This window comes from Mobula hypostoma, chromosome 2 (assembly GCF_963921235.1).
Source record: "Mobula hypostoma chromosome 2, sMobHyp1.1, whole genome shotgun sequence".
In the NCBI taxonomy this organism is placed as follows: Eukaryota; Metazoa; Chordata; class Chondrichthyes; order Myliobatiformes; family Myliobatidae; genus Mobula; species Mobula hypostoma.
Genome location: NC_086098.1, coordinates 95868133 through 95883420, shown reverse-complemented (window position 1 = coordinate 95883420; position 15288 = coordinate 95868133). Strand labels below are relative to the sequence as shown.

General features: G+C 40.7%; 1 protein-coding gene across 1 annotated transcript in view; it reads left to right on the top strand.

Moving 5' to 3' along the window:
• Positions 1–15288, top strand: part of lmbrd1 (LMBR1 domain containing 1) — a 206305-nt gene that overhangs the window by 111358 nt on the left and 79659 nt on the right. Inside the window, exon 7 of the mRNA XM_063040281.1 lies at positions 3574–3647. Within this exon, the coding sequence (XP_062896351.1) occupies positions 3574–3647 (74 nt within the window). The remainder of the gene's footprint in view (positions 1–3573; positions 3648–15288) is intronic.

Here is a 15288-nt window from a genome sequence, read left to right as displayed (position 1 = left end):
AATTTTTTTCCAGCAAGACAGTGATCCCAAGGATAAAGCCAAAACTACACAAGAATAGCTTAGATACAACGAAGTTAATGTCCTGGAGTGGCAAAGCCAGAGACCAAACCTCAATCCAATCAAGAATTTGTGGCTGGACTTGAAAAGGCTGTTCACTCATGATCCCCATGTAGTCTGACAGAGCTTAAGCAGTTTCTGAAGAAGAATAGAGAAAAATTGCACTGTCCAGATGTGAAAAGCTGTTAGAGACCTATCCACACAGACTCAAGGATGTAATTGCTGCCAAAGATGCATCTACTAAATACTGACTTGAAGGGAGGTGAATACTTAAGCAATAAATTATTTTGTAATTAATTTAGATCACTTTGCAGAGATCTGTTTTCACTTTGACACGAAGGAGTCTTTTTCTCTTGATCATTGTCAAAAAACGCCAAATTAAATCCACTGTGATTCAATGTTGTAAAACAATAAAACATGGAAACTTCCAAGGGTGGGTGAATACTTTTTATAAGCTCTGTAATAACTTGACAATGAAACATGAAAGTGTGGAATGTGCACAGGATTTGGAATTTAAGATTTGTGGTCAACATTAGATGATTATTCACAATTACTAAACAATCAAATGAAGACCAATATTGGTGTATAAAATTTGGCTAATCTTTTACGTATTTAATTCATCTGGATCCGTACTCTTTTTGGATAAAGTAATACGTTAGTATGAATTGCAGTTAAGGCTGATGCAAGATTCTAAATTCATGTGACTGAGGGGAGGGGCTGTGGTCTTTGGGCCAACATATGATGGAAGAGGATTTTAATGAAGAAAAATGATTAACCAAATGAAGCATGTATTTCAATGAGGCATACAATGTATGGCAGATTTATTTTATTCACAACGCATCATTCTCCACGACTTCCACCATCTCCAAAGGAATCTTGCCACCATACATATCTTTACCTCCCCCACCCTGCTCCACTTGGCACGAGAATTGCTCTCTCCATGATTCCCTTGTCCATTTGTCCCTCCCCACTGATCTCCCTCCCAGCACTTTTATCACTGCAAGCAGCCACTTCACCTGCTCATTCATCTCCCCCCTTACCTCCATTTTGGGCCCCAAACAGTCCTTCCAGGTGAGGCAGCACTTCACCTGTGAATCTGCTTGGGTTGTCTGTTGTGCTCAGTGCTCCAGAAACGGCCTCCTGTACATTGATGAGACCCGTCATAAATTGGGGAATGCTCCATTGAGCACCTCTGCTCTGTTGGCCAAAAGTGGAACTTCCCGATGGCCAAATATTTTAATTCCCTTTCCTGTTCCGACTTGTTGACCCTTGGCCTCTTCTTCTGCCTTGATAATGCCACCCTCACGGCAGAGAAGCAACACATGTTGGGTAGACTCCAACCTGATTTGCTGAATATTGATTTCTCCTTCCAGTTTGGGGAAAAAAGATTTCCCTTCCCTCCCCTCTTCTATTCATCACTCTGGACCTTTACCCCTTCTCACTGCCTGTCACCTCCCCTCGATCCCCCTCCTCCTTCCCTTTCTCCTATGGTTCACTCTCCTCTCCTGTCAGATTCTGTCCTCTTCACCCTTTACCTTTTCTACCCCCTTGGCTTCCCCTATCACCTTTTAGCTATCCTCCTTCCCATTCTCTCACCTTTTTATGTTGTCATTTTCCCCCTTTCTGTCCAGTCCTGAAAAAGAGTCTTGGCCTGAAACATCGACTGTTTAATCATGTCCATAGATTCTGCTTGACCTGCTGAGTTCCTCTAGCATTTTGTGTGTGTTGCTTTGGATATCCAGCATCTGCAGAATTTCTCATTTATTAAAACCAGATTAATTTCATGCCCTTATTTCAAAATTTTGGTGTCCCATTATCTGTTTTTGAAGTGCAATCCAATCCTTCACAATTGCCAAAAATCCACGTGCAGATGATTTACTGTCACATTAAGTTTGCATGGAAATGTACTTAACACCACTGTGGCATTTTTGATGCAGTAAACATTAATTTTGTAGTCTTTGTAATTTTTCTTGTTATGCTAATTGCTACTATTTCCTTACTAATACATACAATGAAAAATTTTTAACCTTAATGTATTTTCAAGAATTTTTATTTACCTGCATTGAATTTGCAAATCTAATTATGGAACTGTGTGTATCACCTCCTTTACCCCATGAAATCAACAGCATCCTCAGCCATCGTCATGTGCCTAGCTGCAGGAATAAATCACAAGTTGTTTTTAGTGATGACACAGAAGATCCTCCTTCATCCGGTAAATGTATATTAAATCATGAAGGATTCAGTGTACTTAACTCACACTAATCTCATTTTATCATTTGTGGGATGTGTGAGGAAGCCAGAGCACATGGAGGAAACACTTGCAGACACAGGAAGAACATGTAATCTTCACATTGGCAGAACCAGATGTCAGAATACCTGACTTCCCTAATGGTAAATTTATTCAGATTTTGCAGTGGATGCAGGGCAGCATCTAGATTCAGTGAATGTACACTATCCTTGCTATAAATGGCAAGTTTTGTTGATTGAGTTTTTAATGATATATTAAGTCACAGATGCAACCTTTCAAATTCTGACAGTTGTTTCTTTGCATTTGAATTGTTACTCCCTCAGTATAATATTGTAGTGCTCATGATTTTTAAAGTTTTGGTTTTCCTTGTTGTTTAATACTTTGCAGGATTTCCCCAGATTACGAATGCCCTTCTTATGGACCGTCTGTATGTTTGATTTGAGTGCTTGGGACACCAGCAGGATGGATTTGCTAGATGTTGCAGGGCTGCAGGCATCTTTTGCTGGGTGGGAACTGGGCACTTCTGTGAGCAGAGCTGGGAGTGCTGAGCTGAGCAGACTAACTCACTTGCCCACTGAATCAATGAAGCCAGCTGTTCTTCCCTCATCTTGCTCTCTTCTCACAGTTGTTTCTGCAGTCCTCTTCCACATACTGTTTTTGTTCATTTTCAATTTACAAACAGTTCAAGTTACAGGCAGTTCTCAGGAACAGAACCATGTCATAACTGGGGACTGTCCATATCCCAAAATTCTTATGTATAATCTTACCTTTATTTCACCTTCTGCAAAATGGTTAATGAAAGATAAAAGTTGGTGCTTCTTACATGGCTGCTTGTCTCTCAAGGATTCTTTAATATGATGGGATGCTCAGCCTCTTGTTAAATACTAATGATCCTTAGTAAAGGCAGTTGACAAATGTAATACGATAAAGGAGGAAGCGTGTGCCTCAGGGGCTACTAAATCATTATGGATGCTTGCTTCAAGGTCAGCTGTGAGTCCAGTTCCTCAGAAATAAAAACAGAACATACTGGAAACATTCAGCAAAGTGGCATGTGTGGGAAAAGAAACAATGAATGTTTCGTAGAACAGACCCTTCGTCAGAACAAGTTCAGATTTTCAGCCTTGTTCTATTGAGCAGAAAACCTGGATTAATGTTTAAGCCAGCTGACCCTTAATATAATACTAATTGATATACTACACATTTTAATGATCTCATCAAGAAACTAGCTGCTGCTAATAAACTTGTGTTTTTGTGTCTTTTGCTCACAGATGGTCTGGCTGCCTTGTCTTTTTCCGTAAGCACACTGACCTTGATTGGGATGCTAGCGGTTATAACATACACAGTATGTACTTACTGTCTCATTAACATTGAATTACATTCAGTTCAGTGAAATGTTAGATTCAACAACTTTGTGCTCATATACAGACTTAAGCATAGCAAAAAATATTTACTTACATTGTGGAAGAGTTAGCAAAAAAAAATTGAAACCAAGTTTGGATATATGAGGGCATATAATTTAAAATGAAAACAAATCTTGAAGGTTGAATTTAAGAGGTAAAGTGAGGTGGAACAGCAGTGAGATTTAAAGGATGAGATTCCAGAGCCTAATGTTAGGTACCTGAAGTCATGGACATTTCATTGGGCACTATAATGAGAGCAGGAGAAGAGGGTTACAGATCACTTGGAGGGTAATAGGGTTGGCAGAATTTTCAGTAAAGGGGCATGATAATGGAGAAATTGAAAACATGAAGAGTTAGATTTTGAAGTAATTGGGTAAAAAGTTTTAATTCAAATTTAGACATGGCAGCAGAATTGCAGAAGACATCAAATGTGCAGAGTATAGATTGGAGGGTGGGTTAAATAGTTTATTGGAATACAACAGTACATGGATGAGGGCTTGAAGACAGTTAATCATATAAAGGCAGACTGAGTAATGGTCTAAAGCTCACCTCAGTGTCGAGCATGATACAAGTTGCCAACTACCTGATTCAACTCTGCATAATTGTTAGCGAGAGCAAAGAAGTCGCTGCCTCAAGTCAAAAACTCAGTTTTATTTTTCCAACAGTTAGTTATGATGTTTGATAAGTTGCTTTTAGATGATGGTGCCAAAGAGCAGCATGCAGATAAGAAAAATGAGGAAGATGCAAGCAGCAGTCCTTGAGTGACATCAAGAATAATGTCTGTATGTGGGAAGAGATGCCTCAAGTTCAAATTCAATTTTATTGTCATTCAACCATATTTATGCATACACCAAATGGAAGTCCATTCCTCTGGACCAAGGTGCACAATACAGTACATATAACTCACACACAACACATAATGTAATATTACCACAAATAAATTAACAAATAATAAAATGTATTCCAGGTGATTGATGTTTAGCATAAAGTGCATTTACAACACAAGTTAAAAAAATAAACCATATAATACTACTGTCGCTTTGTTAGTGATGAGACCTGGTTTGTGGCAGGGTGTTAAGTAGTGTCATGACCTGGGGAGGAGGCCGAGCAGAAGGATTTCTAAGGACAGAAAATGGAAACTGATGGGCACAGTTCCACTGCCCTAAATGATGATGGAGAGGTTTTAAAGGTGCATGACATGCTTTATGTTGTAGACAAGTTAAGCATGAGGAGGAGTAGATTACAGCAATTCATAGTGTTCCTGAGGTAGAATCAGAAGGTTGTAGTTGAAACTGCAAGATTTGAGTGCATGATTAGATACACACTTCACTAATCTCAACAATGTGCTGAATCTACTGAAAATCATGATCCTAAACAGTAAGCAATTTGACTAACTGGTTGTTCCTGTTGATAGTACACTTGCGCTCTCTCTTGGTCTCACAGAGTGTTTTATGAATGATGTTGAATCAGTGTTCTCATTAAGACTGGAAAAGAACTTGAATATTTAATAAAGTGAGATGATTAATTAGAAAATCCCAAATTTATGATGCCAATAATTAGTGTGAGAAATATAACTGAATTTTCAATTTGTTTGGCACAGCTTTAGGATACACATGATAATTAGCTTGTCTTGACTTGGGTGCCAAGCCAATTATGTTAAGAAGAAAAATTCTTTTTGTAACTTGAGTAGGAAGTACAGTGGTTGAAAGCCATTATTCTTTCTCTTGAGAGTAAGGCGTGGTTGTCTAAATAGAAAAGGACTTCATAAACACAAGAGATTCTGCGGATGCTGGAAATCCATAGCAACACACCCAAAATATCGGAGGAACTTAGCAACTCAGGCAGCATCGATGGAGTGGAATAAAAAGTTGCCATTTTGGACCAAGACCCTTCATCAAGACTGGAAAGGAAGGGGTAGAAGACTGAATAAATGATGGAGGGAGGAGAACCAGGGCTTGATTTCATGGCAAAGATCGAATATTTCTAATACTGTTTAGCATAATATATTGGCTTAGATATTCCTGGTTATGGTGCATCTTGAAGAATGCCACATGTTCACTCTTGAATCCTTTAGCTTGTAATGTTTTTGGTGAGCATTTTTTATTTTAGGTGCATTATGAGCTGATACTCAGATGGCAAGGTCTTTGGTTCATCTAACATGATGGGAAAGTTGGGAGTAATGAAATTTAAAGATTGGAAAGTGTTCCTCCAAAGTCTCCCCCATTATTCTTGTAACTATTCAGCACTACAGTGTTCAGATCTTTGCCTTTATGGCTGTGGCTTTCATCTGCAAAAGGTGACTTCTGGAAAATCTTTACTCATCCTTTACTTTTCTTGGCTCCTTTTAAGAAGCTCAGTAAAATCTTCTCTTTCACTAAGATGTTGATTATCTGAAAATCAGTGTTTTTAAATCTCTCCTGTGCAACATCTTAGGACATGCTAATCAACTTAAAGTGTTGTAGTAATGGAAGTTGACCTTGGAGGTTGGAAATTATAAGGATTGATATCTATATCAGGGGTAAACTGTGGAGGAGTGAAAATAGAGAGTAAGGTGAAAACATTCTTAAAAATTACCTTTATTTCACAATTCAGACTGAAACTTCGACCATCAATTATCAGACATTGCCATAAACATTTGCAGGCAATAAACAATATTTCATCAGGGTTAATCATGTTTTAATGTTTTTCAGTGGCTAGTTTCATATCTTGTTACTCAGAGAAAAGTGGCGTTTTAATTTCACAAGGTTAAGGGTGTTCATGAGAACTGAGATTTCAGAAATTTAGCATCTTAATAACTCTAGTAATTCTATATCACTAAACAGGCATTTCAGACAAAGAACAAACCTGTTCAGAAGTACCTTGTTCAAGCAACATCTTGTACATCAGAATCAAACAATCTTTTCACGATACACAAAGAGAAAATGTTGTAAATTTGCAACAGGTCAGGCAGTATCTGTGGAACAAGAAACATTGGTAACATTTTATTTCTAATGAATTACAAAATCTTGCATTGGCTTACTTCTATGTAAAAAAAAAAAATATGTACAGGTGTCCCCCGCTTTTCGAACGTTCGCTTTATGACACCTCGCTGTTACGAAAGACCTACATTAGTTACCTGTTTTCGCTAACAGAAGGTGTTTTCACTGTCACAAAAAAAGGCAGCGCACGCCCCGAGCAGACACTCCTCCCCCGGAATAGCATTCTCGCCGGCATTGCTTAAACACGTGCCTGTGATGAGATATGTTCTAAGGTATCGGAAAAGCCTAAAAGAGCTCGTAAGGGTGTTACACTTAGCGTAAAACTAGACATAATTTAAGCGTTTTGATCATGGTGAACGAAGTAAGGACTAAGTGAGTTTGGCTTGTGGAAGTTGACAAAGATTATGTTGAAGAGGTTTTGGCGTCTCATGAACAAGAACTGATAGATGAAGAGCTGATGCAATTGGAAGAGGAAAGGATAACAATCAAAACCGAATGCAGTAGCAAATGGACCGAAAGTGAAGTCATCCAGGAACTGACCGTGAAGCAACTGCATGAGATGATAGAAAAATGCGTGAGGCTAAGCAGTCAAGCATATTGGCGTTTTTCAAGCCTTCCACATCAGCCACAGCAGACGACGAACCTTGACCTTCGACATCAAGGCAGGCAGACATAGAAGAAGATGACCTGCCTGCCCTGATGACATCCCAGTGTCCCACCACCCCAACCCCTGGGCCACAGACCGATGCATTGCCGTGGAGAATGCAGCGGTAGCCGGGACGCACCCAGCACATCTTTAAGAAAAAAGACGAAATAACCAAGTTAATTAATTAGGTGCCGCCCGGCACGTAAATGTCGGCCCGAATCAGAGGCAATTGCCGATTACATGGCCTCTCATCTGGGCTGACATTTACGTGCCGGGTGGCAGCTAATTAATTAGCTTGTTTATTTCGGCTTTTTTCTTAAAAATGTGCTGGGTGCGTTCCGGCCACCGCTGTACCACTGCATGCTTCGCGGATCGGTATCGGTCAGCAGCCTGGATGGTGGGAGCCACTGCATTACCCCAACCTCCGACGACTCAGCCTAACACACCATCATCAGTGTGCTCCGCGCTGTCTTCCCAATTCCGGTAAGCGATACTACACTGTACATAACATTATTTCTACTTTATATAGGCTGTGTATTTTTATGTGTTATTTGGTATGGTTTGGCAGCTTCATAGCTTAAAGGTTACTGGACAGAGTGTTTCTGCCGAGAGCGCTTCTGTGAGATTTTCGCTACGGAGAACAGTGCGGCAATGATTGTAGAGAAGTATTTCTACTTTATATAGGCTATATATTTATCATATCATTCCTGCTTTTACTATATGCTACTGTTATTTTAGGTTTTATGTGTTATTTGGCATGATTTGGTAGGTTATTTTTTGGGTCTGTGAACGCTCACGAATTTTTCCCATATAAATAAATGGTAATTGCTTCTTCACTTTACGACATTCCGGCTTACGAACCATTTCATAGGAATGCTCTACCTTCAGATGGCCGGGAAACCTGAATTACCATCAATGGTATCATTCTTTACGGTCTTGAATACCATGTACTCTGTCTTTTTAGTGTTTAGGTGAAGTCCAACTTTATTGCACTCAATTTCTATGGTTTCTATTATAACTATAGTTTTATTTTAAAACAGCAATGTAGTCTTTGGCTCTTTGCAACTTGATGAATAATCACTTATTTGCACTAGGACATATGGAATCTATAGTCCTGCTTCAGATTATTCAGTTTCCAAGTCTTTTCATTTAATACTAGTTTAAAAAATAGACACCAAGACTTTTTCCTGTAAAGCTTTCTCAGTCCTCTTTGATTCTAAAGCTAATTTATAAAGTAAATATACTAATAATTCATTCATAGCTCCCTTTATCCAGAATAGAAAAGTGGTTGATTGAAAGAGTGAAATGTGTTGTTTGCATCAAATGTTTACACACCAGCTGTGTGGTGAAAAAGGCACAGTAGTGCCTCTTTCACCTCAGACAGTTGAGGAAGTTTGGTATGGGCCCCCAAATCCTAAGAACTTTCTAAAGGGGCACAATTGAGAACATCCTAACCTGCATCACTGCCTGGTATGGGAACTGTACCTCCCTTAATTGCAGGACTCTACAGAGAGTGGTGCAGACAGCCTCGTGCATCTGTAGTTGTGAATTTCCCATGATTCAGGGCATTTACAAGGACAGGTGTGTAAAAAGGGCCCGCAGAATCATTAGGGATCCAAGGCATCCCAATCACAATCTATTCCAGTTGCTACCATCCAGGAAACAGTACCGCAGCATAAAAGCCAGAACCACCAGGCTCCAGGACAGCCCCTTCCACCAGGCCATCAGACTGATGAACTCACGCTGATTTGTGTGTACTCTATGTTACATTGGCTGTTCTATTTATTATAAATTACTATGATTGCATATTGCACATTTAGATGGAGACGTAAAGTAAAGATTTTTACTCATGTATGTGAAGGATGTAAGAAATTCAATTCAAATCCGATCAGCGAGGACAGCCCATAAGTGTTGCCGTACTTCCGACACTGACATAGCTTGCCTGCAGCTCATTAACCCAAACCTGTACGTGTTTGGAATGTGTGTGGAAACTGGAGCACATGGAGGAAACCCACCCAGTCATGGGGAGAATGTACAGACTCCTTGCAGGCAGTGATAGAAATTGAACCCCAATCGTTGTAAAGCAATGTGCTAATTGCTACACTACCATGGCACCCCTTCACCTTCCTGCTTAAACTGGTGTACTTTATGGTAATCACTGATCACTTCCCAACATGTGCCACTACCTCCGTCCTTCCCTTCACTGGCAAATAGTCAACACCTCCTCAGCTGGTTCCACCTGTCACTTGCCAGCTCTTGCCTTGGCCCTCCTCCTCACCTCTTCATACTGGCTATCTTCCCTCTACTCTTCCAGTCAATATTAAAGGTCTCATCCTAAAACATTGACTTGTCCATTTCTCTTTACAGATGCTGCCTGACACACTAAGTTCCTTCAGCAGCTCATTTATTGTTGATTATAGTCTGGTTAGCCCAATATCTAATATTGGGAAAATGTTAGAAACTTTTTTTTTCCAAGAGATAACAGAACATTTGATTAATGTTCATATATTCTAACAAAAGTTGTATTCTGATCAATTGATATTTTATTGTCAAATTTTGCAGGTGAGGCAAAAGTAAGAGTAAGGCTATGAGGACGATACAACCAATTTACAGAGAATCTAAGAATAAATGTGTGTGTTGGCAAATAGAGTATAATGTGGAAAAAGGTCTCTTGTTATGAAGAGTGATATAACAAATTATTTATGGAACAAAGATTGCAGAAGCGGATTTTCAGGGACTTTGTACATAAAACAGAGAAAGTTATGTGCAGCTACAGTAGTAATTGTGTTGGCGCGTGGCCAAGTGGTTAAGGCATTGGTCTAGTGATCTGAGGGTCGCTAGTTCGAGCCTCAGCTGAGGCAGCATGTTGTGTCCTTGAGCAACGCAGTTAACCACACGTTGCTCTGCGACGACACCTAGTGCCCTTCCCTTGGACAACATCGGTGGTGTGGAGAGGGGAGACTTGCAGCATGGGCAACTGGCGGTCTTCCGTACTGCCGGTTTTTACTTCAAGGGGTTGGGATATAATATCAGGAGGTCTTTCTGTATCAGTACAAGATAGTAGTGAAGTCACATCTGGGGTATTCTTCACAGCCTTGATTCCCTGATTTAAGGAAAGATAAATTATTGCTGGAAGCAGTTTAACAAAGGTTAAGGAGGATGATTCTACATAAGAGGAAATTCTCTTATGAGAAGGAACAAGTTAGTACTGCATTCACTTAAAGTTGAGAGGCAGCTGTATTTAAACATAAAATCCTGGGAAGGGATGGGGATTGGGAATTGAACAGATTAAAACTTGGAAGGAACTTCTCCCCTCATGGGGAGAGTCCGGGAATAGATAACATATTCTTGGAATAAGGGGAGCTATTTAGGAAGAATTTCTTCTCTTAGTTTAGTATTTGGAATTCTCGACCCGAGTAGCTGTGGAGGCAGCTAAGGGATTTTTAACCAGTACAAGAATTGAGAGTTATGCGGAGAGGAGATAAATGTGGACAGCAAATTGTATTAGCAGTAATCTTGTAGGATGGTGGAGGGATGATCAAGGGACCAAATGACCTATTCTGCTCTCATATTTATAGTCAGTGTTTTCTTAGAAAAATCATATTGAAGAATTCTTTCCATTTGAATACAAATAGTGCAGAAAGTCTATGAGTTGCTTCAATTTGGTTAATGTAATTTTTTTCAACTGCTGAAAAGGTTTTTTATTCATGTGTTTTATTCTTCATGGTTTGTAAATGTGTTGTTCCAATAAAGCTTCCATGAAATTATTTGGGCTGCATGAGCATCTTTTAACTTTAATTATTTGGACAGTGCTTCATTTCATTAGGCACCATACAGTTATAAAACTTTATTGAAAAGCTTTAGTCATCAGTAGTGCGTTTTTCAGATGGGGAAATGCAGGATTTTATTCAACTATAATGTCAGTCCTTGAGAGCAATACTGTAATTGTTTGAAAAGAAATCATGTTTAGTTTCATGTAAAAGTACTTCTCGCTTTTTGTTGATCTGGAGATGGACGTAATCATAGAATATTACGGCACGGAAAGTAGGCTGTTTGGCTCAATTCTTCCAAGCTGACCATTGGGCACCCTCTATATTATTATCTTCAAAATTAATCCATAATCTTATATGCCTGAATTATTCAAGTATTCATTTGGACACCTCTTAAGTGCTATTAGCAGCCCAAATTCAACCATACTCTTTGACCATGTATTCTCAATACTTATTCTTTGATAATATATCCTTCAAAATCTCTCCCTCCATCTGTTATATCTACCTATGACCATCAAGTAGCGTATGTCATTATATCTCCCAAAAATACCTAAATATGAAGAGCGTTTCTAAGTAAGTTATTGATGTATTTATAAAACTTGCTTGAAAGCACTTGCAGTCGGCTTAACTACTGTTGAAAACTTATGCCATATCCTTATTACTTACAGATTATTGGCTGTCTTACAGTTATAGCGAATTGACCTTGTCTGTTGTTGGGGAAGATACATTGACATAGTCTGTTCCCCAGAAACTTCACATCTCGGTATTTTCTTCCTGTTACATTTTCTTTCACATTCGATCCTCTTATTAGTCAATGGGAATTTTGATGTGAAGAGTTTATTTCACTTTGCTCATCTAAGTGACTATACCAAAGCTTACTACTTAGGATGAGCTAGTTAATTGGTGTGGGACTTCAGTGTGTTGCTTGAAATTTTGTCTTGCTTCCCCTACTAATATGCATCATTATTATTATTGAGTAGCATACTAAAAGTGGTTTTTGATATTTGATTATAGTTTGCAATACTTTACAAACTATCATAAACATGAGGATCAAAGCTTGCTCTGGCTTCCTTTGACTTGCTGTTGACAGCTGTCTCAGTCGAAAATGGCAAGGATCTATGTGGCAGCAGTGTATTGAGTAACATGACTACATTACCTAGTTAACAGTGAGAGTGATAGGTTGGGAAGTTGGGCTGGGAAGCTGAGATGCTAATGTAAGACCACTTCACAAAGAGTAAGTTTGGCCCAGTCATTCCTGCTTGTTGCAAACTTTGAAAACTTCTGAATGTCGTGAATTATCATTCTGTCTATCTTCTGGTCAGGTTCGACTTCCAGATTTCCTTCATGTCGTTCATAATCCTCCACGCCAGTGCCTTCCGTATCTTTGTCCTTCTCCGAACTCATCATTCTTGGCCCGAGGTACTTGAAGTCAAAGACTTTCTTAATGGTATCATTCTTCACGGTCTTGAATGCCATGTACTCTGTCTTTTTAGCGTTTAGGTGAAGTCCAACTTTATTGCACTCAAGTTCCACTTTTGTCAGTAGCTGCTGTGCTTCCTCCATCTGGTCAGAGAGCAGATGTCATGTGCAAAATCGAGATCTGTGAGCGTAACTGGTCTGACCCTTTTGGTTCTTCCTGGTTTTATGGTAAAACCAAGCTTGTCATGATCTTTGGTAGCTTGATGTAGAGCGTAATCAAGGACGATTATAAAGAACCGCAAGGCCATAGTGTCTCTTTGCAGCACAGCAGCTAGGAGCTCAAACACTGCTGTTTCTCCATCTGGTGATACAACTTTCACCATGGTTTTGGTATAGCTGGACTCTATTGCTCTCAGTAGACGGTCTGGTACTCCGTAAGCTTTCAGGATCTTCAGCATTTTACCTCTTTGAATGGAGTCAAAAGCTTTGCGAAAATTGATGAAAGTAAGCACGGCTGGTCGGTTGTTCTTCTCGACTTCCTGGGTGATTCTATGGAGAGCAAGTATTTGCATTACTGTTGTGCACTTCTGCCGAAAATGATTCTGATTGAGTCTTGGCTTAGGATCAATAGCGGTGCAAATCCTGTTCAAGGTCATCTGATTGTATAGCTTTGCTAAGATGCAGGTCAAGCTGATACCGTGGTAGTTATCTGTCTTTGTGAGAGATCCAGACTTGGGGACTGGGATAATGTTTGAGAGTGACCACTGTTCTGTTTTGTCGCCTTTTGTCAGTGCGTATTACATATGTCCAGCAAGATGTCGTCCAGGTCGCAGTTCTTCAGGACATCTGGTGGTATCCCATCTGGTCCAGCACTCCTGCCTTGTTTGAGTGCATATTTGGCCGCCTTCAGTTCCTTAATGGTGAATAGGCCGTCATCGATGTCGACTTGCGGTAGTATCCTGGGTATGTCCTCTTCTTTTGTGATCATTGGAGGACTTCCCAGCAGGTTCATAAAGTGGGTAAACCATGTCTGGACATGGTTTACTACTGCTGTTTTACCACTTATTTGACCTGATGGGGATGACTTCTTTCTGCTGATCTCGTTGACTAGGCGCCATGCTTCTCCATGCATCTAGTCTTCATTAGCAGCCTCAACCTCTCTAATCCTCTCAGCTAGTTCCTCTTCCTTTAGTTGGTCATAGGAGGCAAAGGGATTCTTTGCTGTCTTGAACTTGTCTCTTAGCTCTTCTGTTTCGCTCCTTCTTAGTTCGGCATGACAAGCATTGACCACACTTATTGCTGTGATGACGTTAGGGTGTTTCAAGATCTGGCTCTTCTTGATTCGCTTCACAGTAGGCAAACTCTTTGTTGCATCTGTGTGTGCGTCTATGACCCGTTGATAGCGGTCAGTGGCAGTCTCTTCTTCCCCCCTTTCCAGGGGGCTGAAGAGATTTCTCACCTCCACTGTGTACTGGGCTTGAAGAACAGGTTGTGAGGAGAATTCCTTCCAGTCAATCTTCTCCTTGGAACCTGTGGCTTTGGGTTGCCGCAGGCTCAGTCTCACTTGCATTGACACTACTCTGTGGTCAGAACTGATCAAGTTGAAGGTGCTGTAGGCTTCTGTGTTGATCACGCAATTACGCCATTTTGTTCTTACAAGGATGTAGTCGAACTGTTTCCTGTAGAGAGAGGCTTTGTTTGCAAGAGAGTTTACCAGCTCGCTTCTTGAATTGTGTGTTGGCAATGAGACTGTGTTCCTGGATGAAATCAGCTAGATATTGTCCATTTCTGTTGGTGAAGTCTTGGTATGAGTATGGAACATCTTCGAGTCCGACCTGGGCATGAAAATCGCCGAGCACAGCCAGGAAGTTATGTGCCAGTATTAAAGTGACAGTTTTGTGAAGTTTACTATAGAAGGCCTCCACCTCCTTTTCCTCGCTGCAGTTGTGCAGGAGTAACAGATGATGACAGAGGTCGCCGGGTTGCCATCGAATTCCGCAGTAAGGATTCTGTCACTGACTGAGACTACGCCCCTCAGTACCTTCTTCGCCTTGCGGTTCAACATCAGCCCAACTCCACCTTGTGCCGACATCGTTGTCGGCTCTCTCCATGCGGATGAGGTGCATTCCCTCTACCTCTGTGAACCTTATCTCTTCATCAGGGTGTACATGACGGTGTTCTTGGATCCCCAGGATGAAGATCTCATAGCTGCTTGCCTGTGATGCCAACTCTGTGCATCGAGATAAGAGGCGGATGGTGTTTGCATTGAAGGTTGAGATGATCGTTGTTACCTTACAGCGCAAAAGAGGCACAGTTCACCCAGCCCCCTCGTCGGACTCAACCCTCCCCGTGGGGTTTGAGGTTGCATCTTCATACTGCCTGTCTCGGCCAGGGTCTGGGTGTTCCACAGAGTTCCTGAACACTCCCAGCTCTGGAAGTATAGGGTTTGTTGGGTTGTCTGTCATCATAATGCCTTACAAGGATTTTCATAGCAGTCGTAGATTCCACTCTCACATATGGATACGAGACGTGGACACTCATTAAGACTTTGTGAAAGTCTCTAGATGGTTACTTTACACGAATGCTCCGGATTGCTCTTGACGTGATTTGGCAACAGCACATGACGAACGTCGAGCTCTATGACGACCGACCGATGCTCACCACTAAAATCGAGGCCAGAAGACTACAACTAGCGGGGCACTGTCTACACCACCCCGAGCTACCTGCCAGCCTTGTCATCATATGGGAGCCCAAGCATGGGAGGATGAAC